The 23,685-nt window shown below is 38.7% G+C and overlaps 3 protein-coding genes across 5 annotated transcripts; 1 reads left to right on the top strand and 2 right to left on the bottom strand.

Moving 5' to 3' along the window:
• Window positions 1-34: 34 nt before the first annotated feature.
• On the bottom strand, window positions 35-5,082 carry LOC115733059 (rhomboid-like protein 20). Of its 2 annotated transcripts, XM_030663733.2 has the most exons (8): window positions 4,727-5,056; window positions 4,531-4,631; window positions 3,952-4,092; window positions 3,084-3,150; window positions 2,263-2,411; window positions 2,061-2,162; window positions 983-1,105; window positions 35-295 (listed from the first exon to the last, which is right to left on the bottom strand). In XM_030663733.2, the coding sequence occupies exons 1-8, from the start codon at window positions 4,749-4,751 to the stop codon at window positions 128-130; spliced, it is 876 nt and encodes a 291-aa protein (XP_030519593.1). In that variant the 5' UTR covers window positions 4,752-5,056; the 3' UTR covers window positions 35-127. The 2 variants fall into 2 exon arrangements, with proteins under 2 accessions (XP_030519593.1, XP_048127107.1); XM_048271150.1 differs by lacking the exon at window positions 983-1,105 and having other exon boundaries at window positions 4,727-5,082.
• A 1,914-nt stretch (window positions 5,083-6,996) lies between these two features.
• Window positions 6,997-9,794, bottom strand: LOC115733043 (F-box protein At2g26850-like). Of its 2 annotated transcripts, XM_030663719.2 has the most exons (5): window positions 8,791-9,790; window positions 8,531-8,610; window positions 7,971-8,143; window positions 7,796-7,870; window positions 6,997-7,520 (listed from the first exon to the last, which is right to left on the bottom strand). In XM_030663719.2, exons 1-5 carry the CDS (start codon window positions 9,460-9,462, stop codon window positions 7,333-7,335), a joined length of 1,188 nt encoding a protein of 395 aa, XP_030519579.2. In that variant the 5' UTR covers window positions 9,463-9,790; the 3' UTR covers window positions 6,997-7,332. The 2 variants fall into 2 exon arrangements, with proteins under 2 accessions (XP_030519579.2, XP_048127614.1); XM_048271657.1 differs by lacking the exons at window positions 6,997-7,520; window positions 7,796-7,870 and having other exon boundaries at window positions 8,013-8,143; window positions 8,436-8,610; window positions 8,791-9,794.
• Window positions 9,795-18,122: 8,328 nt separating this feature from the next.
• On the top strand, window positions 18,123-21,451 carry LOC115733035 (pentatricopeptide repeat-containing protein At1g80270, mitochondrial-like). Its single transcript, XM_030663713.2, has 3 exons — window positions 18,123-18,372; window positions 19,001-19,544; window positions 19,733-21,451. Exons 1-3 carry the CDS (start codon window positions 18,338-18,340, stop codon window positions 20,972-20,974), a joined length of 1,821 nt encoding a protein of 606 aa, XP_030519573.1. The 5' UTR covers window positions 18,123-18,337; the 3' UTR covers window positions 20,975-21,451.
• The last annotated feature ends 2,234 nt before the right edge of the window (window positions 21,452-23,685 follow it).

Raw genomic sequence — 23,685 nt, 5'->3', positions numbered from 1 at the left:
ATATGTGTAAGGAGAGAAACTCAAGAACGATGGTATAAGCCCATCGCTGGGCCAACTAAATAAGCTCAGTACACTAGTATGACTAAGAGTAACCTTCGCCATGTCACAAGGAACTCTCCAAAGCTGTTCACTGGGATTGAGATTCAAGAAGGATGTTCGTCGCCACATTGACATCATTTCTTGCTTGGATGAGTGCTTGTCTGGCGGAGCTCCGGTCAAATCCCATCGAAACAAGTGCCGCAATCGACGCCTCTGATGGCTCTGGGGTGGAAGGCACTGGAGCGGGATAGTTTGGCTAAACACAAAAAAAATGGATCAGATGCCGTGTTATTACTATTAGAGTCGAACTAGGTAGAAACAAAAAAAAAAAAAGGTTAACCCTACTCACTGCTATGAGAGAGAAGTATATGTCTACCTGCCCCAAGAGGGAGGAGGAGGGAAGTGAAAGGTACAATACGATTTTCAAGCTCTTCCACTAACATTCACTGCCTCCTACATACTAAGAGCTTCTTCGGGTTTTACGGAGTTATGATTTACTTCGCATCCTGTTTCATCAGCTTTATGGAAGCCGCGACTTCTAAACTTCCTGTAAGTACGGTTTTATCCTAAAGGTAATTTAAAATCTTGAGCTGAAATATCAAAAATGAGAAACTTCACTCGCACAAACCTAGCTGAAGCTTCCCCATCCTCGTTTTTGGGTTTTTATAGCTGGCTTTTGAATGCACCAAGATAAAACAAAGAGGCAAAATGCCATAAAAGCCATGCCCAAAAGTACCCCTAAGCAGGAACACAAAAGCATACTCTAATTCTGCCACTTTACATTGGAAAATGGCAATTCCATCCAGTCATCATTTAAGAAAGCCACTGTTGTTTTCAAAGAACTATAGAAGGCACTTGGAAACTACAATAACTAAATGAGATGGCCGTATGAGTGTCACAGTGGAAATGGTAATACAGTAAAAAAACATTTAACTTGACTGACCTCTACTGGGCGAACTGCATAGGATGGCATACTTCCCAGGACATTCCTAGTAGATGTTGCAGGCATGCGTCCAATAGACGGCCATGAAAGCCGTGCAAAGAATGAAGAAATGAACTCTGGAAACTGAGAAATTTACAAGACAGGCACCAACAAAAGTCAGTATAATAAGGAGCAAATGGCTAGGCCATATGAGCTTCATAAAGTTGACAACCGTGAATTTTCACTAAAAAACCAAAGTTTAGTAAGCAATGGCACATACTGGGCTATAGAGCTAACAAAAGACATTAACATCACTGTACATGAATGGAGAAAATATGCCCCAATGATTCCCACCCATGACATCCACAAGATTGGTACATCAAAGAACATATACTGAGTCCTTTTCGTCCACATGCCATGACAAAGCCAAAGAATGTGCTGCCAGCAGAATCTTTTGCAATAACATTTATCCGCTGATTTAAAGATTCTTTTGAAAAACTGCACAGTTACATGTAGTTCAGTTCAGGCAGTCTGCAACTTAGCCCACCAATTGTTACGAGAAGTCTGAGTGGCAAAAAGAGACAGGCAGAGACAATACTGAAAGAGCGAGGATATAATATATCTTTCACAAGCCTGACGTTCTGCTTATAGCTTACGATCCTCACCTCACCCTTTATCTCACAAGAAAGAGAAGATAGGGAACTGAGCTTTCTTTTCCCTTTTGCCTTTTTCATCTTCTTTTAAAAGACTGCTTGTGTAAAGATGACTTGGGCGTGAGGACAGGGGAGGAGGTTGTTCATCTTTTGTTAGCACAGAACTCCATCAGGGTCAGTACTACTACAAAGTATATGGAGAATATAGGCGAGGATATTGCTAAATTATCATGCATACATTGGACAGAGCTTCTCGCCTCCAACTCTATAACAAAGAATAGAAGGAACACTATATCTATCAAGCATCCCAAAAACTAAGATGATGCATTTACAAGCTCACAGTTCATTGATATAATCTAGAAGATCTGAAACTAGCTTACTTCTCAATCTCCTAATTTCAGAGATGCATAGTAAATAAATGTTCACCAACGATGATAGAGCAGAACCTTTGCCTTTCTGATGTAAAAGAAGTTCAAGCGATACAATGAACCAGCTACAAAGCCACAAATCCCTGGGAAGATAGATCTTCTCCAAGATGATAGCAGAAGCTGAAATACACAAACTCTTCAGATGTTTGCAGCAGAAAAAAAGAGGCATATAGAGCAAGATAAAAGGGGATTAAAAAGATGCGGCAAAGGCCAAACTTACCTGCAGACCAGCTAGATAAATGAACGATTTATCTGAGAATTGGACACCAAAGACCCGAATTTTCGTCGATACCGGAATGTCCAAGTAAAAGGGTATGAATGATGCAAATATAAGACCATAAGGTCCAGGAGTAAATTTTAATGAGGTATCTGCGAGGAAAATTGGGAATAAGTACTTCAACCCAAAATTGACAGCAATATAACAACAGATATTGCAAACTTCTTCTGAATAATGGCCCATGAGTGCAACTGTCTAAAAGTAACAGTGTAACATGAGTAAAGATCCAGTGTTGCATATTAATTCTCAGAAGATGGTTAGAGAATTAGTTATAACACCTTCAGCACTTTAAACAAGAAATGGGGAGTAGCACTGCACTAAAACCTCTTCAAGAGAATGACGCCTTTAACATGTTATCACTCCAAAAGAATTCTCCTCCTATGCTCTTCAAACAACCTGGTTATTCAAGCAGCATTTTCCAGATTACATTTTCATTGATCATATGTGCGCACATGATTTCATTGTTTAAATCCATCACGTCCAGAATATGCCGAAATGAGAAGAAGAATGGCAATCAGTTCCAATTAAATGCTTCAAACATTATTTTTTGAAAATTGGTATTGAAAGCACCTGTTAAACAAAGAATATGCATGTCGATAAAAAAACAAAGAAAAAGTGCAACAAGTAACGTTCCTTGACCATTCTTCCAAACGTCTATAAGCACCTTAAATGCCTGGGGGATAAAGCACCTTAAATGCCTGGGGGATAAAACAGACTGAAAAGAAGATTGGAATAAAGTTGACCTTGATATATTTTGTGCATACCTTTAAGGAGTGCAAGTGCAAGGACTTCACACAAAATCGATGTTATGGAGGAGAACACGATAAAGACCTGCAATATGACAGGTTAAAGGTAAGACATCTACTTGATGACACACACAGAGTAGTCAAGGTCATCAAAGTTAGCAAATCTTAGCAGAAGTGTCCATCCCAATATTCTTCCAAAAAAAGGAAAGGAACTTGTCTTCTATGACTTAAGCCTTCCAAAACTACCTTACGAAAGTAGGTAAGATATCCAAAAAGCATACTTTGATTCATTTTTCCCTCCCATAACTCACTAATGTTGTGATTCCAATAAGCCTACCACACTCTTCACAAAATACTCTTATTGCAACAACAATGCAAGCTCAATGGTCTAGCTTTCCCCTTACAAGAGAGGAGTTGTCTCGTGTTGGGTTGTATAAGCACTCTCTTTCTCTATGTTTGTTGTCTATTTCTTAGAAAGATATTACCTCAATGGGAGGCATTACATCACATTAACACAAAATTAGACTTTCTCTAACTATAGCAAAAAATGAGTACTCAATGGAATCTAATAAAAAAGCACATGGCCAAGAAAAAAAGGCAAGCCAATTTATGAATTCGACAGGCACTTCAGTTCCTCTCTTAATAGAGCATGTCCTCGAAACTCTCTTTTTATTTTTTGACTGAAATGCACTTAGTTGAAGATCATGTATATCTCATAATACGTCTCAAAGTGCACTTTTAGTATGTTGCTTAGATTTTCATAATGTACATAGGAAATGAGATATCTGTTTCCAGTAACAGTTTCAACTTTCCTGCTAACCTTCAGTGGAAAACAGACACGTAACATACTTTTCACAAGGGCAAAAATCAAGCAAAGTTGACTCACCGAGTACTTATTTGAACCAATTTGTCTTTCAAAGACTCGAAAGTAGTATAGCATGTAGAGTCCAAACATTAGCTCCGGGGTAGATGAGAAGGCGAATGCCGACTCTACTATCTTCCAGAAATTAACTTTTTGGTATACATCCTGCCATTGAGATGAGAAAGAACAGAAAAAAAAAAAAAAAAAAAATTAAAGCGAGACACACCCTATGCTAGTAGTACAAGCAGTATGAATATCTAATATGCAATCGGTAAGTCCCCCTTCCTAGGCAAAGTTTTCATCCACTAGAATGTAAGACAGACAGTCCCAATATTAACATCAGGTTTCCACTTCCACTTCAACTAGCATGCTCATTAAACAGTTCCCGGCAACTCTGCATATAAATACAGTCATTCTGCTACTCAACCCCCGATCCTGCTTCAAACTAAGCAAAATCATGTAAATAAGCAGAAAAACACCAGCTTTCTGACATCAAGTGGTGTTACAGGAGATTGAAGTCTCAATTGAACGAAAAACGAAAAAAAGAAGGCGGAAAGGAACCACTCCAATCGAGACGTAGGAGAGAAAAAAAACTTGAGGCACCTGGTAAGACAATCCGAGCTTGTGCGAACGACCCTGGATGCCGGAGAAGACGGTGAAGATCGCGGAAGCAACAACGAACGATCTGGTGACCGGAGCATTATCTACAGCACAAAATGCCAGATTACGAGCTCCAATCGACGGATTACATCGAGTGCACACAATACGAAAGGCAGAGTGATGCTAGAGGAGTGCGTACTGAAACCAGAAGGGCCGCCATTCATCTTCCCGGTGGTGTTCGGGGAACGTCGGTTGGGTGTTCTACTTCGATCGGTTCTCTTCCCGGAGTCGACCTCCCGCGATGAGCATTGACGGTAGCGTAATTCGTTCTCAACGCGCTCGCCAGTGGCGATGCCCAGACTTGCTCCAGAGGTCTCTCGTCTCCGCGATTCACACACCCACTAGCTCTGATCAGGCGGAAAGCGAAGAAAGAAAGAGAGAAAGAAACTGGACTTCTAACGCTCAACGCCAAAAAGAAGATTTCGTTGTAATTCGCAAGTAGGAAAAACATACGACATGTCTACTTTGTGTTCAGTGACAGCCTTGGTGTCTAAATTTCGATACGATTTATGTTTATGGTGGGACCTAAATTGATCTGTCCATGTTACAGACCGCCATGAACGTGATCATCTACTCGAATACCAGATTTAACACATCTCGATCATTCATAACATATTCGCTTCGTTAGTTTTCTCGAAAATTAATTTTCATAAAAATATTTTTTGAATTTTTCGAGTTTGGTTAACGAGTCACGAAAAAATATTTTTCACCCATGTAAAGAATACTTTCAAAAATGAGAAGAATGATTTCTTTTTCTGGAGAGAGGAAAATATTTTCTCTCATCTTTCTTCTCTCCACTCATCGCGTTCATTTTCTTGTTAATTTTTTTTTTTCTTTTTATTTTCTTTTTATTTTTTTCAAAAAATTAGTAATTTTTATTTTCTTATTTTATTTTATTTTTTAAAAATTTCCTGTTTTCTTCGGTTGGTCACTGGCCAACGCAACGGCCGGCACCTCACTTGCCCAAGGCCGACGGAAGGCAACTAAAAGAAATAGGAAAAAAAAAAAAAATAAAAATTTCAAATTTTCTAAAAATATATAAAAAAATAAAAAATAAAAGAAACTAAAATTAAAAATAAATAAAAGGACTGCACGGAGGAAAATCAAATATGATTTTATATATCAAACGGCGGAAAATATTTTTCGATTCATTTTCAAGTTTTAGTCAAATGCCAGAAAATATAATTGTTCAACCGAAATCCGAAAATGATTTTGAAAAATATTTTTCATCATTTGATATGGAAAATCAATTCATTTCCCTCATAGCACTCCTTTTAATATTTTTTCCTTTTGTAAATTTTTTTTTTGATTTTCCCCTCTTGTTCAGCTAATCGTTGGCCATTGCAATGATCGGCGACTAACCGCATGAGCTCGAGCCGCCCGCCGGATTGGGCAATGCCTAGCCTCACCTCGCCATAGAGCTCGCTGGCCTTGGGGCGAGGCCAAGTTGAGCCGTAGCCGGTCACCGGCGACCGGTAAAGGAAGAAAGAAATGAAAAGAACAAATAAAAAATTCAAAAATAAAAAGAAGGGAAGAAAATAAAATAAAAAATAATTAGAAAGAAAATGAATGTGAAGAAGTTGAGGGAGGAAAGATGAGAGAAAAAGTTTTTCTCTTTTCTGCCTTTGAAGGTGTTTTTTCAATGGGTAGAAAATATTTTCTTTGACCCATTTATCTTCCGTGAACTAAATATCGAAAAATTCAAAAAACTTTTTCCTAATTTTTTTTTTTTTTGCGAAATGAGCAGAGCCTTATGTATTAAAACTTTTTTCTCACGCTTTGTCTTGACATCTCATATATTGTATATTGATGGTGAAAGCAAAGAAATTTACTCTCTTTTGGTTTAAAATCATTCTTGGCAAAAATTTGGCATCCTATTTTGTTTTTCCATGACTATGATACTTAAGGATAATCGGTTTCAGGATAGACCATCGTGAAATCTGAAACCAGATCAGGTAAAGTCTGCTTCCTAATTTGTGGAATGGGAACCAATCCTGCCCGGTTACATCAGGCCCAAGGTCCCCAAAGAAGAGCAAAGACCCCAGTCAATCAACATTTGATCTGGGGCAACAAAATGCACCGAAAGACGGACGCATTTGTCCATGTGCAACGTATGTTTGCTGAGTTCTGTGCCTCGGAGACGGATGCTACTCCCATATAGTAGCGAAACAAGTTCTCTTTTCTTGGCCAACTCTTTCCTACAGGCTATCGGTGTCCGCTCGCGCTGGCAAACAGCAGGAAAATGTGTGATTAACGGTGTCAGGCCATTTTGAGGCGATCACAAGATCGTAAACATGGCTAGAATGTGCTCTTCCTTCAACTGTCATCTGCGACGAAACTGGCGATATCATCATTTATGGTGTTAATTTCCCCAGTTGTAAGTCTTGATGTTCTAATGGTAATTGCATATGTCAAAGGCATTTCTGTTTGAATGAGATTTCAGTGAATGCCAATGCACCAAAAGAAGCACCGAACAATACCAGAATGCTTTTCGGCTCATTGATTCAAGCGGAAGTTTTTCTTCAACTATTCATTTACATCCCCTAGCTCAAATGCTAGACATGGACATTCGTCGTATGAGGCCTCTACATGCTAAAGAAAAATGAAGCCCGATGTCAATCTTCTCACCGTACAAATCCTACACTCGAAAAACCAATCATGTTTCCGACTGGTGGAGTCGAGCAAAAAGGCAGAGATGGTTTATGTACAGATTTGTTGAGTGCTAGGACTCATTGCTGCCAAGGACTATTCCATTACATGAGCTGGCCAGAGCCTCTTCCACGTTGAGATTTCCTCGTTCGTGCTAAGCTTTCTGATCCCTCCATAAAAGCCATTACCTTCAGTTCCTGCTTCTCGGTGTTCCCTTCGGTTTATGACGGTTCTTCTCCATCTCGAGTCGGCTGGGTACTGGTTGAACTCTAGTATCACATTATCTGTCAAAAAGGGCTTTATCGTGAGATTCTGGTAGTACTACACATCAAGCACTGACTCAAACTGTGGCGAAACTATATAATTAGGAGGATAATGAAGAATGCGGGAGAACGATTAATGCCGTTCCTAGAAAAGAGGTCCAAATAATAACTTCAGCCTGGAGATCTTGACCATCTTTTTGCTCAATACTCAGAATGTAGCGACATCAGTAATCATTTGTATTATGCTAATCATCTGTATCATAAACCCAAAGCCGAAGTCGGCCCTGGTTTCTTACCGCTATAATGGCATCGACAACGATCCTCATTCCCATCACACGACTCCAGATGGCCAACAACGCCATACCACCAACCTACAATCCACATTGAATAGATGATATCAATTGACAGCTGACGAAAGGTGAATTTCCTTGAGCACATGAATATGGTGTTGCCGAATTTGCAGGCACTCACCATAGGGAAACTCTTTGGATTTTCTCCATTGGATTTCGATATGGTTGCCAGGTCTCAGGTCATTTATACAATCCGAGTTATGAAGGTCGTGCGGTGGAGTACTAATAGGGGGTGCTCTGAGTCTATCCCACGGTATGTTCTCTTCCACAGTTCGCCGTCCATGCGACAAATACCTGTAACCAAAACCAACATTACATTATTAGGATTTAGGACTGAAAAAGATTCGAACAAGCATTTAGAAAGCAAAATGCAATTTTCTTAATCAATTTGCAGATTGTAGAGAATCCAGTGCAAAATTATTAACGAAATGAAACGATTTCCAGGTTGGTATTTATATCACCAGAGCACAGGATGTAGAGCAGGTGTTGATTAATTGGATCATTGGGAGATCATAGATCTGAGCTCAGAAAAGTGGAGTCTGTCTACTTGGTGAAGCAGATACCCAAAAAAGAATAGGAAAGAAACCTCTTGTCCTAAAGATTCTTTTGTTCCAGAATGGAAAGACAGAAAGAAAGAAAGAAAGATTGAAGAAGTTCCATAGGAGGTCACTGTGTGCATACCTTGCTTGAAAAGTGTCTGTTTGAGAATCATAGCTGACATGAGCATCGTAGCATGAAAGCATGAACCCAGAATGCCCATTCTGCAATCGAGAAAAGCAATGAAATTCAGTGTACAATTCCACAATTTCAGGACAAGAAAGTGCAGTTCATTTGAAACCAATCAAGGCAACTCAAAAGGATCTAAGCCACCTGCGCAATGAGTTTCAATTTCCTAAACCAGAAATTAGAAGGAAAAAAAAAACAAAAAAGTGATAGTGTACCTCACGATTGTACACCTGAGCTGGGAACCAAAACTTGCCATTCTCAAGCGACAGATACAAACCCATTATGGAATCAACAGGAAAAGCACTTCTTGGCTGATTACTGCGACCTTCCAAATTTGGCCTCATCCAAGTAAAGGGCCAAACACTAAAAAGCAAGTCTTTGTCGAACCCTTTTCTCCTGTCCAGGCCATAGAGGCTAGGCCTCTTTCTTGAGGCGAGCTGGCATTGCCATTCTCTTGTAGCAGCATCACCAATCAATCTGTTCCATTTTTGCTTCATGTGTTTTTCCCACAGATGGTCACTCCTGCACTTTTCCCTCATTGAGCTACAAACCTCAGCCATACTACAGAGCCCAGCCGGTGAGAGCCTCTCCAGTATGTAGTCCAAGGTCAGTTCAGGCAAGTCCAACAGGGAAACCTTCGCCTCCCCAGGAAAGTCTTCAACTTGCAAGACTTGAGATGGACCGGTCGTCATCTTCTTGAGTGGCTTCATCACGAGGACCTGGTTCAGCTTGATTCTGCGAAAGAAAGACATGAGGAAGCTTGAAAACTGTCCCCAAGGGAAGGGAGACAATAGGGTCAACTGGTTTCTCAAGGGCAAGAGTGGCTTGCAAGACATGGATCTAGAGATTAGGATGAATGAGAAGCATGAGACAAAGAACAGAAGCATTTGAAAGTTCTGGAAATGACTAAAATTGCAGGGTTGGCAATAATTGAAGCTGAAACAGATGGGAGCGATGGGATTTATTTATACTACGTGAAGGATCGACGGAAAAGTTTGACAAGCGAGTCCTGTTTTAAATGGTGACAAAAGAAAGATGGGCCAAGGTCTGTGCTCATTGGCAAAATCGAGGTTGTGGAGAAGTGAGAGCGAGGGCTTTCATAACAACCCAAGGGACATGCACAGACACTGCAACCGACAAGCTTTGATTGCTAGGTGGTTGGAATACCACAGAAAAAACAGAGGAAGGTGAGCAAACAAGGAGGAACAAGGCAATGCTTTCTTTCTCAGACAGGTTAGAGATATGGGACATACGCATATGTGATTGTATCCATTGCATCGAATACGCTGAATTTAATTCCTCCCTACCTGTTGTGGTCCAAACTGTGAGGAGTTTGAGGCGACATCTGTCAATTCGTGATTGGCAGAACTGGAGAGAGAAAGAAGAGTAATGTTGAAAAATACCAGTAGATAAAATGATGTGATAAATAAACAGCAAACATATTTCAAACAAGAGACGTATTCAATATTCAAATCACAGTATTTCATGTTCTCAGTTTCCCCAATTAATGTCAGTAAACTTAGCATTATTAAAGACAAAAGTATTAAGAGAATAGAATCCAAAGATCAGCTTCTGTCAGATTGCAGTTGGGAGATTTCAACAAGTCACCGGCAGAGCCACCGGGAAGAATGGAGTAAACACGTGTATAGACCCCACCTCAAAATGTGAGAACTTTCTATGGAAAAGCAAATAGTTTTGAGAGAGAGAGAGAGAGAGCGCATTGGTCAAGGTCTACAAGACTTCAGTAAGGAGAAAAAAAATCGTGCCTTCGATTCATTCTCTCTCCATGACAAGAAGGAACATTAATTAACAGGGGAATGCCTGTGAATTTGCTGTTGTTAATGATAGGTTGGACGGTTTCAATGTTTGCTCTCACCAAGCTACAGAATTTTGGAGCAGAAACAAAATGGCAATGAACAAGAAGAAGTCGGTCCTTCTCAGTTCATGAAAATGCATGATTTGTCAAAAACACACTCACTCCAAAGCAAAAAGAAAAGGACAGCTATCTGATTGATGGGTTTTTGGGGTTTTAAAGCATTTTGAAAGAGACCCGTCTTTAAATTTTCTTTAGGTGGGGGCAGAAATTGATCTGTCACAACGCCATCAAAACACCTCCTGATATTTGGCCTAACTCCCACCAAACTCCAACACCACTTGTCCTATTTCTTCACCACAACCATGAAACTTGCTCCCTTTATCAATCTTTCCCCCCACCAATGTGAAAATGGGATCGTGACATCCTCTCAAATCTTGAATCCAAGTAATGCCATTGGTCATCACAAAGATGTATTGGGAACTCCCTGTCTTTGGCCTCGTTGCATATGATGTTTCCTACGTTACCCTAAGTTGCCCCGTTCAACCGCTAGGACCAGCCTATAGATCCATTTCAATCCCTTTTCTTGTTTACTTTCTTTATCTTTGGATTATATTAAAGACCCATGACCTCTTTCGTGGGGGACACAAGTCTTTATGGACAGAGCCACCATTACCGTTTTGTTCACCTTTCCTATGCATCTTCCTGTTTTCTCCTCAACTTTTTGCCCTTCTCTCTCTTACCCCTTTTCACATCATGAGCTTTTGTCCCCCAATTATTAGTCAAGAGGGATTTGAAGAAGAGAGAGAACAACGAGGATGCATAATTAACAAACCAATAACCATACATGAAGCTTGGATGTTCAAAGCGTAAGGATGCATCTTGCGTTATGCTTGTGGACATTCCCAAGTCCAGTGACAAAAATGATACCTTGCCAAATGAACAGTGTCGAGGGCAAAATACTTAGCTAATGAAGCTAAGCGATTGATCGGGTTAACGGGGGTATCCACTTCTTCATTGAATGGTCGAAATGAGATTACTCTGGTGAAAATATCTTAGATGAACAGGATTGAAAAGTTAGCGTAAACCAAAAGCCGAACGTGATAAACTTAACTGGAAAAGATAAGTTTTTATGATTGTGAAACCACGTGGAAAGATCCTTTCGGTTTCCCACAAGTTATCTCCCTTTGACTAGTTAGCCCAGCCCTATTCACCAGTGATGCTTGTAGAGATGTACAGTTGAACTACATAACGTCAGAATTACTGATAAGTATGTACCTGTAGCGGGCCACTTCATCACCTACCCATAGTAAAGGGTCTTAAATTATGTAGTTGGCCAACCTTTTTGGTCTAAAGATGGTTTAACCCAAGAGACACAACAGCTGGATATGTTCGCCTAATCTTATGTTAGTTTTCACTAGAAATTCACAGTTTTGGTCAGTCTCTCCAACCTCTTCCCATAATATGGCATGGAAGGAAAAATTAACACGGAAAGGAGATCTTATCCTAAGACAAAAAAGGTCGAAACTCAAATTGGAAATCATTTTTATCGATCCGAGATTTTATACATGGACAGGAAGAAAAGTTAATTTCCTTTAGAGTTTCGAATCATCCCTTTTAATATGTACTTCATTCTTCTTTGTGATTTGGTAAATCTTTAGGATTGACCAGTCCCATTTTCAATTCTCAAAACCAAATATGCAATTTCAATAATTCGATGGTTATCTCGCTCCTAGATAATGGATTTTAAAGTAATATTTTCTTGGAATGAGTGGGTGAGCGGTTGGACAAGAAAATGGCCATGTGATGCCCCTGTCATACTAAATGTTTTTTCGTTTACAAAGAGGAAGCTTTCATAGGATCCACCAAATTAGAGCCATAAAAACAAATTGTGTGAACCAGATCTAGAGACATGGTCTGTGCGCGACCAGATGTTCTCCAATTTAGGAAGGCCTAGATGGGTTGTAAAGTTATGCACATTATGCGATTCCCTCTCGACTAGTGCACGTGGTATCGGCGTTCCATGCCTAGATTTTCCGCAATAATGCTTGACATGTGAAACTTCACATCTTTATAATAATCCTTTTATAAAATTAATTTCCGTGAGAAACCATTCTTTCTTTTGCTAATCGTTCATATCTTAGCTCATCCGGGTGTTATCGAATACACCGAACAATCGTTTACGAAAAGATAAAGATGATCCAAGATTTGTCTCGAAATTGAAACGACCCACGATCCAAGTTTGGTTCTAATTTAAGGCCATCGGTTGAGCTTTCCGATCGACGCCGGTTGGCACGTCTGCATCCGAGCTGCTAAATGGCTAGGAAGATGCGAAATTGACTAGCGAAAGAGGGGCTAAAAAAACAGTGAAAGAGAGCACAATGCAAGATGAGTGGGATTGGGATTGAAGATCGGGGGCCCCTCTTCTGCCAATCTCCACTATTTACAATGTTCTAAAGCATGATAAGAGTCTTTTTAGACCTTAGGCACCTAGCAAAACTGCATCGCTTTCGAATGTGCTTCGTATATTTTATTCAATTTTGGTGGTGGGTGGCGTGTGATATGCCACATCCATGAAGCAACGATAGAATCCAGATCTTAGCCCGAAAGTGTTGAGGGAATATATCATCCAAATCTTTTTTGACACACTGCTTGCTTTGTGTATTGGCAAATTTTTCTGATTTAACAACTCCTTGGCGCATCTCATGTGCAGGAATCAAAAGGGCTTCTGCTGTTTGGGCAGACGGGAAAAGGGAATCGCGTCAGATTCAGTCCAATTCAATCCCGGACCTATTATGCGGCTGTCGATTCAGTCCTAACTTTATTTTTTTGCCGGTCCTAAATTTTTTTACAAAATTTTAATATAGTCCTCCTACCCAAATTTCGCCGGAGATCGTTGATGGTGAAAATTAGCTTGAAAAACTTGCGCAAAAATTTATAACTAAATCGGCAATTCGAGACTAAAATGATGTTCTTTTTTTTTTTTTTTGGTCGGAAGAAAACTTTTCATTTCATTCCAAAGAGAAGTGCATAAGATGCAAATCAAATAAATCGAGTAAATTTGAAAGATAAATTAAAACAGTATGGTTTGCAGAGACTAGCTCATTCCATAAAGAAGCGTTAGAGCATAATTGGCAAATGATCCTCGAAACCGACACGTATATACCGGTTTGGAGATTTTCGTGATCAAAAAAATTAATTTAGGGTAAATTTGTCGTAGTTGCACCAGTCTAGGAGTTTTGGTAGTTAAAAAAAATAATATATGGTATATTTGTCACAAATGTATCAATTTAAAATTTTTCGTGATAAAAAAAATAATTTGAGGTAATTTTATCACAGGTGTGCTAATTTGAGATTTTTTGTGATGTTAACTTTTTTTTGTATATAGCTTAGACAAATTAGGGCCTGATGAATGTCGCGGGGCCTATTGCTTAGCTTGCATTGCCTGTACTATGGGAGACTGGTTTATTAACTGACTCGCCTGGTTCTCAGTACCAGATGGGAAGTGGGGGACTCTCTTGTGATGCCTCGGGCCGACCGTGGTCCATGGCCGTGGTTCAGCATTGGTCTAAGCTCGATCAGTCAACCGCCCCCCCTAAACTTTACCGATCTGAAAGATCTGACAAGCCAAAGGATCTCGAAGAGGACGCAAGCGAAAAACTTTTAAAGTTGACAGATGCCGAAGTGCGTGTGAAATTACCACTTATGATCACAAAAGCACCTTCGAAATACAAAGAGTACTAACTGCACGACGCATCGGCAATTTGACTCGTGCCTATTGCCAGTAATTTGTGACGTGAACAATCGATGTAGTCGTATCATGCACGAGAAAATTTGAAGGAAATAGATGGACGTATTCGTACGGATCGCAGGCGTCTTTGTTTGCCGGAACATCATGAGCAAGCTCGGTTTAGACTTTGTTATGGGATGAGCAAGTTGTTGATATCGTGGATGGTCACTGGCATGGCCTCTAACGTGACCACAATGACATATATATGGAGAGCACCGCCCGACATCTGTTTATTCCAATGGTCCTTGATGTTGAGAGACATCACCTAACAGGACATTGTAGTATACATTCAATGACTAGAAAATGATATGTGTAAAAGGATTTGAACCAAAAACAAATCATGCAAAGATGCATTCCATCAGTTTCTAAATTTTCCTCTTCCTCAACTTTTCTTTCCCAAATTGAAATTCAGTACGATTTTTTTTTATTTCTAAAATTAGATGGAGTTGTTGGGTAATCAAAAACTCCACCTTGGCTTTATATTAATTCTTGTATATTTAGTCAGTATTAATATGCCAATTCTCAATCTTCCCTTGATTTGTGATTTCAAAAGCAAATTTAATTACTTCTGATCTTAAAGTTTATTGTTAAAAAAAAAAAAAAACGATTCCACGTCCATAATTCATTCATTTGACAAAAAACGACAATTGCTTGGTACGTTGTATATGTTGCTACTACCATACAATAGTTATATGCTTAGATTCAGACATTTACCTCGTTAGTAAAATAACAAAATTGATCATTATTTGTTGTGTTCACATTTTTTGAATAAGGAGCTTGCATGACAACGATTATGATTCAAAAAAGTAATTATGATTAGAATTGTTTTTTTTTTTGATTTTGTTTCCCGGATGAGTTTTAGAGAATCGGAACGTGTTTGGTAACCGCATTAAATAGAAACGTGTTTGGTAGCTGCACCAAATTTTTATGTTTCCGAAAATAATTTTTCTTCCCAATTTTTATAATTTAAGTCAAATAATTACGTAGTTACTTTTTGAAATTTCATCATACATTTCGAATTAATTGAAAATTAATTCATATTGATTCTCTTATATTACACATATAACATTTTTTTTCATGTTATTCCGTTTGATTGTTGTGTCATAATGAGTCAATGTAGGCTAAAGGGATGGATCATGTTGGGTTAGTGTGTGATTTCATATTAGCTTGGGCCCTTGTCGACCTATACCAAATCGCAACGAAGGAATATCAATTTTGATATTAGTATGATCGATGGCATGTGTATGTGTACATACAAATGTATTTGCTACCAGTTTTTTGAGAAGGTAGATTGGGAACCTTATCAAACAGTCAGAAGAAACCGTTTGATTCTACACAACTAGAGAAATTTAAGGTCTTTAGACTTGGTTACATTGGTGTTTCCACCGACACCCGTTCGGCACCAAAGTTGAGTATTTTTTAAATGTGTTTCATGCAAATTTTTAATATAGTTTTAAACCTACGAGGTAATCCAATGGTAAGTGTTCACGTAGGTTGGTTTTGTCTTTTTCCAAATTTTCTAAAACTAGACTAAGTCTAACATATTTAAACCTAGGAAAATCACGACCAACGAAATCAAATGCGCAATCAAGGAATCATGACATTGATAAATTATTTTAGAAAACCCTAATGAAGTCCTAAGGGCTTAGAGAAATGTGGTTTGGGTTTAATTTCAAAAGTGTTTATGATTTTCTCAAAAAAGAAGAAATCTATAAAATCTAAGGAATGTAGGCCCAAATTTATGAAAATGAGGTCAAACTAGCCTAATCTAAGCTTATTCTATTCTTAGGGATTTTCTCAAAATTTTAGAATTTTTTTTTACTTTTTTTATTTTTATTTTGTTTTTTATTATCTTACATATTTTTCTTTGAAAATGAGACCTTGTTATGTTTTGGGTCGAGTGAAAAAGTGATGAGAGAAAAGGAAAAAATGAGAGATGTAAGACTTCATTCTGTTTTATGATTTTGAAAAATGATTCTTTTTTCGTAACCATTTTTTTTTTTGTTCTTCTTTTTGCTCCAAAACTATTCCCGGGAACATAATCATAAACAGAATCATTTACGTTACCAAACACGATTCTCATCATTTTTGATTTTAGAGAACAGAGTCAGAGAACCGTAATCGTTACCATATAGGCCCTAAGTTATCCTATGTGAATTCGTATAAGTTATGTAATCGATCATTGAATCCTTAAGTCTCCAAAAATCTCTTGAATTTTTTTAAATAAGGACACTAATTTGATGTATTGGAGATGTTAATGCAATAACAAAGTTTCGATTTATTAATTTTTCTTTTTTGGCCCATGAAATAGTAGAAATTGGATTATTGTATCTGGATCCGAGTCAGCAAATAACAGCATATCAATAACACCGATGAGATGGGCTGGGCCCAATCCACTTCCACCCATATTTGCTGGAAATTTTTGCAGGTCAAAAGAAATTGCATAAATGGTTTGACTTTTTGAGGATTCGACCAGATTTGATGCAATCAAGGAATCATGACATTGATAAATTATATCATAAAACCCTAATGAAGCCCTAAGGACTACGAGAAATGTGGTTCGGGTTTAATTTCAAAGGTGTTTATGATTTTTCAAAAAAAGAATAAATATTTGAAATCCAAGGAATATAGCCCAATTTTATGAAAATGAGGTCAAACTAGCCTAATCTAAGCTTCTTCTATTCTTAGGGATTTTCTCAAAATTTTTAGATTTTTTTATATTATTATTTTTATTATCTTATATATTTTTCTTTGAAAAAAAAGACCTTGTTATGGTTTAGGTCGAGTGAAAAGGTGATGAGAGAAAAGAAAAAAAAAGTGAGAGATATGAGACTTCATTCTGTTTTGTGATTCTAAAAAATGATTCTTTTTCCATAACCAACTTTTTTTTATTCTTATTTTTGCTCCAAAACTATTTTTGGGAACAGAATCGGAATCAAAGTAATTTACGTTACCAAATATGATTCAGAATCAGAGAACCAGAATCGTTGACATGCAAGCCCTAAGTTATCCTATGTGAATTTGTATAAGTTATGTAATTGATCATTGAATCCTTAAGTCTTCAAAAATCTCTTGAATTTTTTTTTAAATAAGGACACTAATTTGATGTATTAGAGATGTTTATGCAATAACAAAATTTCGATTTATTAATTTTTCTTTTTTGGCCCATGAAATAGTAGAAATTGGATTATTGTATCTGGATCCGAGTCAACAAATAACACCATATCAATAACACCGATGAGATGGGCTGGGCCCAACCACTTCCACCCATATTTGCTGGAAATTTTTGCAGGTCAAAAGAAATTGCATATATAAAATGGTTGACTTTTGAGGATTCGACCAGATTTGACGGTCCACATTGATCTTAACACACGCTCACCTCATAATTTCTTCGTTTACAGCGGAGACCCACTATACTTAATTCAACCGATATACCACATGATTTATATTATGAAATAATAGGTATGGGTAATTATATATCTTTAGGACACTATGCATATTATGAGATGACAAGTATGGCCTTAGCTAAGGATATTTGGATCTTCTCAGTTTAGGGATTTACAAAAATTTGATGATGGAAGTTGATCTTACCATTTCGAAAAATGTTATCTAATAAGTATGAAAATAATTTTCTCGATTTAATATCTATAAACTTTACATCCGTTTGGAATTCAAAAGTCACTAACCTCAATCTCGCGCCATAGATTTGTCTATTATTTTTTTTCGCTAGTACAAGTTTCAATAGAATAGGTGCTATCACTTAAAAGGTTTTAGATTCTTCATATGCCAAAGGGAAAATCTTGAAGAGTTATGGCTGACTCCTAAAAATAAGCCACCAAAACAGGAGCAGTTTCTTCATTGTTTGTAGATAATTTTGATCGGACTTGGTGAAAGGAACAAATTAATCATAAATTCCAAAATTTATCTTGTTTTCGTGTATTGCAACCGGAAAAAACACCCCCCAAAAAGGAGCGAAAACGAAAAGGGTTTAGGGTTTAAGACCTTCCCTGCGGAATGCATTGCTGATCGCCAAATGCTAGCAGCTATACTCCTCCACGTTTGATCGGTTCGGTTCCTCATTGCTCGGTTCAAGAGACCCTCCTTCGATTCCGGGGGACATGATCTAGTTGACGACCGGCGAGAGAGCTTCGAGGTCACCATGTGGGGGCTTCGCCGAGCCTCCGGTCCTCTCAAGTAACCACCTTTCTCTCATCTCATTGCTTCTCTGTTGTGTTCTGTTTGATCCATGTCCGTTTGTTTATAGTCCCATCCGATGTGAGGGGTCATTTGCTGAAGCTATGGACTGAGTGAGCTTGCTGCAATTTGGCTTGGTTGGGTTTGAGGGTTAGCTTCTTTCTACTCGTGAGCTGGCGAGACGATGATTTTCTCTGTTTTTGGAGATTGTCCGAGCGATCAAAGAGAGCCCTTTTCATTGCGTGTCGTTAGGATGCTGGTTGCTCAGGATCAAAGAGTGGAAATATCATCTGGGGTTGACGTCTTTCGAGGTGTAAATTAGGCGTGCTTGCCAAAAATGGACTATAACTACGGAAATGGACGATAGGAAGGCGTTTTAAGTCGAGTCACATGGTCGCCCTAGTTGTTTCAGTACTTGCCCCCGTGGATTGGAGGCCATGTTTGTTGTGTACATCCCCATTCACGTGCCATCTTTTCAAGCTTGGGCAATGAAGTTATTGTTAGAACTGTGGTCCGAAATTTTTTTCAAATCTTAAACTTGCTCCTATTCAGAAGTTTTTCTCTGGAGAGTTTTTGTATCTACTATGCACTCTGGAATGAGTGTGTAATTTGCTCCTCGCACATGCAGAAACTGCAGTTTTGGGGTGGCACTAGCGCGATCCGGTTCTCTTAAATCAGAAAGCCACGTGGATAATGTCACAGGCATTATCAGGCTCGCCATGCTAGAGAGTTTCTACCAAGCAGGCGATATTTTTTCACGACCGTGCATGGCGGTTTTCAGTTTTTCTTCAAATGCTCGTGGAAGAACCTGTGTGGAGGAAGATGACTATAAAGCTGAACTTGGAGCATCAATTAGCACCAAGTCCATTTCGGAGAGCAAAGAAGACGTTGATGATGAGTTAATTTCAGAGCTGGAGGCTTCTGACAATGATGATGAAGAGTCTTCTGGAAGTAGTTTGGAAAAGCTGGAAAGAGAGACTCGTACTAACAAGAGAACATCATCAAGAAGGGCTTCTTTAGCACTCTTCAAGGACATCATTGGCACTTCAAGTCATTCCTTGCAGACTGTCCTTGATAAGTGGTTAGAAGAAGGGAAAGATTTGGGCAGGGATGATATATCATTGACCATGAGTCAGCTTCGGTCCCGTCGAATGTATGGGAGGGCCTTGCAGGTGGTTTGATTTGCTCTGCTTTTCTTCTAAGGGTTATTTGTTTTTTATTTCCACATTGTAGTTCGGCAGGCAGTTTTCTAAGTCATTAGTGCCCCCCCCTCTTTCTTTCCGTATTCCCGAATCTCTTTGCTGGTATATTTTGAATTTGCTGCTCATTAGATACCTGTTAACACAATGTCGGTTTGCAGCTTTCAGAGTGGTTCAAGAACCATTTCTCTTGTTCTGAGAGAGATTATGCATCTCAAGTTGATTTAATTGCCAAGGTGCATGGATTAGAGGAGGCAGAGAACTACGTTGAGAATATTCCAGAATCCTTCAGGGAAGAAATAGTCTACAGGACATTGTTGGCAAACTGTGTCGTGGCGAACAACATCAGAAAAGCAGAGGAAATTTTCAATAAAATGAGGGATCTAGAATTTGCTCTGACGTCATTTGCTTGCAACCAGTTGCTCCTGCTTTACAGTAGGCATGACAAGAAGAAGATCTCTGATGTATTGTTGTTGATGGAAAAGGAAAATGTTAAGCCCTCTCCCTTCACCTACAGGCTCTTAATAAATGTCAAAGGCCTAGCAAATGATCTGAAAGGCATGGATCAAATTGTTGAGATGATGAAGGCTGAAGGCATGGAAATTGACCTCAAAACAGAAGCTAGCTTGGCTCGACATTATTTATCAGGTGGAATGAAGGAGAAAGCGGAGGCTATTGTGAAGGAGATGGAAGGTGGAGATTTGAAAAGACACAGGCCTGCTTGCAAATTCGTGCTTCCTATTTATGCAGGGCTTGGAAAAGCGGATGAAGTGAGAAGAGTTTGGGCAATTTGCATGCCAAAGCCAACGCTATTAGAGTCTGGTGCCGCAATGGAAGCTTGGGGCAAATTAAACGATATCAAAGAAGCAGAAGCAATTTTCAATTTAATGATGGAAACAGGATATAGGATCCGCTGGAATACTTACTTAGTCCTCCTAAAGATGTATGTGGACAATAAGATGCCGAACAAAGCAAAGGATCTGGTTAGACGCATGTCAGATAGTGGGTGTGATATTGGGCCGTTGATTTGGGATGCTCTTGTGAGGCTCTACGTAGAAGCGGGTGAAGTTGAAAAGGCCGACTCCTTTTTGCAGAGGGCGGTTACGAAGAACCCGCAAAAGCCAATGTACTCATCTATGATGGCCATCATGGAGGAGTATGCAAAAAGGGGCGACGTCCACAAGTCTGAGAAGATCTTTCACCAAATAAGGCAGGCTGGTTATACTGGTCGAGCACGGCTTTTTAGATTGCTAATTGTGGCTTATATAAATGCAAAAGCTCCAGCTTATGGGCTTCGGGAGAGGATGGAAGCGGATGATATATTTCCGGATAAAGACTTGGCGAGGCAGTTGGCTGGGGTTAATCCATTTAAGCGCACGAGTGGCTTGAATTTGTTAGACTAATGTTTCCTGGGCTACCTATTTATATCCATTTAACTTCTGCATCTTACTCGGTTGAGAAGAACAAACTAACGAGTTGTATCTGGAGATGAGCCTCTTCTGCCTCTCCGATTTTCTATTTTGGTTTCCTTCACTTGATGGAGCACACGGCATGTTGAATCTAAGCATACTTTTGGAGCTGTTTGTTTTCAAGATGAACTGTAAGAGCGAGACAAAGCAGACTAGTCTTTGTGCTCGGACCGGACTCGATAACGTTCTTCAACCATCATCTCCGTGAGAAAAGGCTGGTCCTGCTTTTGACAACAGCCTCACGCACCTCCTTATTCTGCCATATCCTCTGCACTGAGGTTCAAGCGATGTGTGACTCATTCAAGATGCGTGAAGATGCCAGTATAGTGTAGTATTCTTTCGGTTTGAAAATGCGAAACTTTAGATCTCTGTCACATTTTTGTAATGTATCAAACTTTAGCCTTGATAACAGGATGGAAAGAAACATCTACTCGGTGCATTAGTTGGAAAAACAAAGGGCCGATGACTGTGCACAGATGAGATTTCCCTTTGAACTATCAAGCTCTTTGCCTGATGAAAGCATGTGAAGAAACTTCAAAGAAAAGAACTCTGCAATCATTTGCCAATCTGAGGTGAGATTACAGTAAATATGTTGACTAAACCGCTTAAGGCATTGCTTGTACACACTGCAACAAAATAGCTTTGAGTGCAGAGCAACTTGCTGTGGCGGCTTCGTGGAAATGCAGTTAAAGCATAAACAAGCTTATTGTCGTGTAAAACCAAAATCCAGTTCATTGAAGACTGCGTTTGGTTGTCTAAATATGGATAGGTGAGATTAAAAAAAAAAAGTCGCATTGTGAAATATCTCATCATATATTTGATCGACCTAGGAAAGGATGGAAAACCCCATCTCGAGCCTATCGCGGTGTCCAATAAATCCGTCAGAACCCGGGCTTCCGACACCTTCCGGAAGAGATTGATATCGCCGCTGTTTCTTCACTAGTATCTTAACATTATTGGATTCTGCTGAAGTTTTGCTAGTTTTTCCTCTGAGTTCTGAATCCTGATGCTTCCACTTCGTCGAATTATTTGTATGAATTTGGCGAAAAACAAAAGAGTCTGTCAAAGTCTCTTCAGGTGTAATGAAAAAGTTCAGATGTCCATCCAGCTTGTCTATACTTTGATTGAGAGGCTCATAAATTGTAATAACGATATTCATGGCTTTGGTCATTCAGATATGGAGCTGTTCATGAGCATCTCCTGATGAATTTTCCAATTGTGATTTCGACAGATGATCGAGGAAGTCTATTACCACACTTTACGAAATGAAAGGTTTGAGCCATTCCGCAATTGCCAAATACATGGGAGACAAGCACCAACGTTGGTGCTAATGCGAAATCTTTTCGAAGTAACTCTTTTTCGTAAAAATGATATGGAGGCAGCAGTTGGAATTTGTTGTGGAACGACTTATATCGAGGCCTAATTCACTAAAAAACCTCCAATTTTAGGTCCAATTCCAAAGCTGTCCCAAACTTTTTTTGTCTCAAAAAAAGCCCTCAACTTTATATCCAGTCCCAATTTTACCCCGAACTTTTTTTTGTCTAAAAAAAAACCCCAACTTTCAATCTAGTTCCAAAGCTATCCCGAACATTTTTTTTGGTCTCAGAAAATACCTCAAACTTTAGGTTTAGTCCCAAATCTATCCCGAACATGTCTTTTTCTAAGAGTAAATTCATCAATTTTTACTCTAATTTCAAATAGACCCGCATTAGCCCTATGTTAAAAAATCGTCGTTAGTCATCCTTAACTTTAACATCTAAGAATGGTTTCATTTTGGAGAATTTCATGAATTTTTATTAGGGTGAATTTGTTATTCACGTGGAAATGCCACGTTGGTTCGTACATATAGCTTCATTACTTTGTCGATGTGGATTTTTTATTGAAGTGGAAATGCCACGTCAAGTTGGAACTGGACCACGGGGTAAATTTCAGAATAAATTGAAATTTTGTGAATTTGTTTAGACAAATTTGGGCCGATTTGGGGTTGGACCTAAAGTTTGGGGCGGATTTGGGACTGGACCTAAAGTTTGAGGTTTTTTTCTGAGACAAAACAATATTTGGGGCAGATTTGGGATTGGACTGAAAGTTGAGAGTTTTTTCTAAGACAAAAAAAAGTTCGGGGTAGATCTGGGACTGAATATAAAGTTGAGGGTTTTTGAGGGAATTGGCCCCTTATATCAATCCCAAGAATAAATAAACAAGGAAATAATTTTATACTCTACAAAAATTCTGATTATAAATTATTATCAATAATAAAGATATCCTAATCATTTTAATCCACACAAGCAATATTTTTGGAATAATATTTATCCATTTTTTCCAAAACAAACGAAGCCTTATTGATTGATTTCTTCCTTTCTTTTCCCATCGGTGCATTTCGTTTTTTTTTTCCCGTCTTTGCGGCGAATCAAATATTCAAAAAAAAGGAGACCTTTTTTTTATTTTTTCAATGTGAACTAAAATAATACTTCATTTGTTTTTTCGACTTTTTGTATTGCTTCATTCAGATTTGCTCCTGAGAATATTAAGGCTCCATTTATTTCGGGAACAATAAATGCCAAAAAATTCTCCTTAATACGATTACTTGTATTGCTTAGAATAATTAATCAATGAAAAATGTTTTCATTACAGGTAAAGAATTATGT

The sequence above is a fragment of the Rhodamnia argentea genome, chromosome 10 (assembly GCF_020921035.1).
Source record: "Rhodamnia argentea isolate NSW1041297 chromosome 10, ASM2092103v1, whole genome shotgun sequence".
NCBI classification, from domain to species: domain Eukaryota; kingdom Viridiplantae; phylum Streptophyta; class Magnoliopsida; order Myrtales; family Myrtaceae; genus Rhodamnia; species Rhodamnia argentea.
This window is presented reverse-complemented; position numbering and strand designations above follow the sequence as displayed.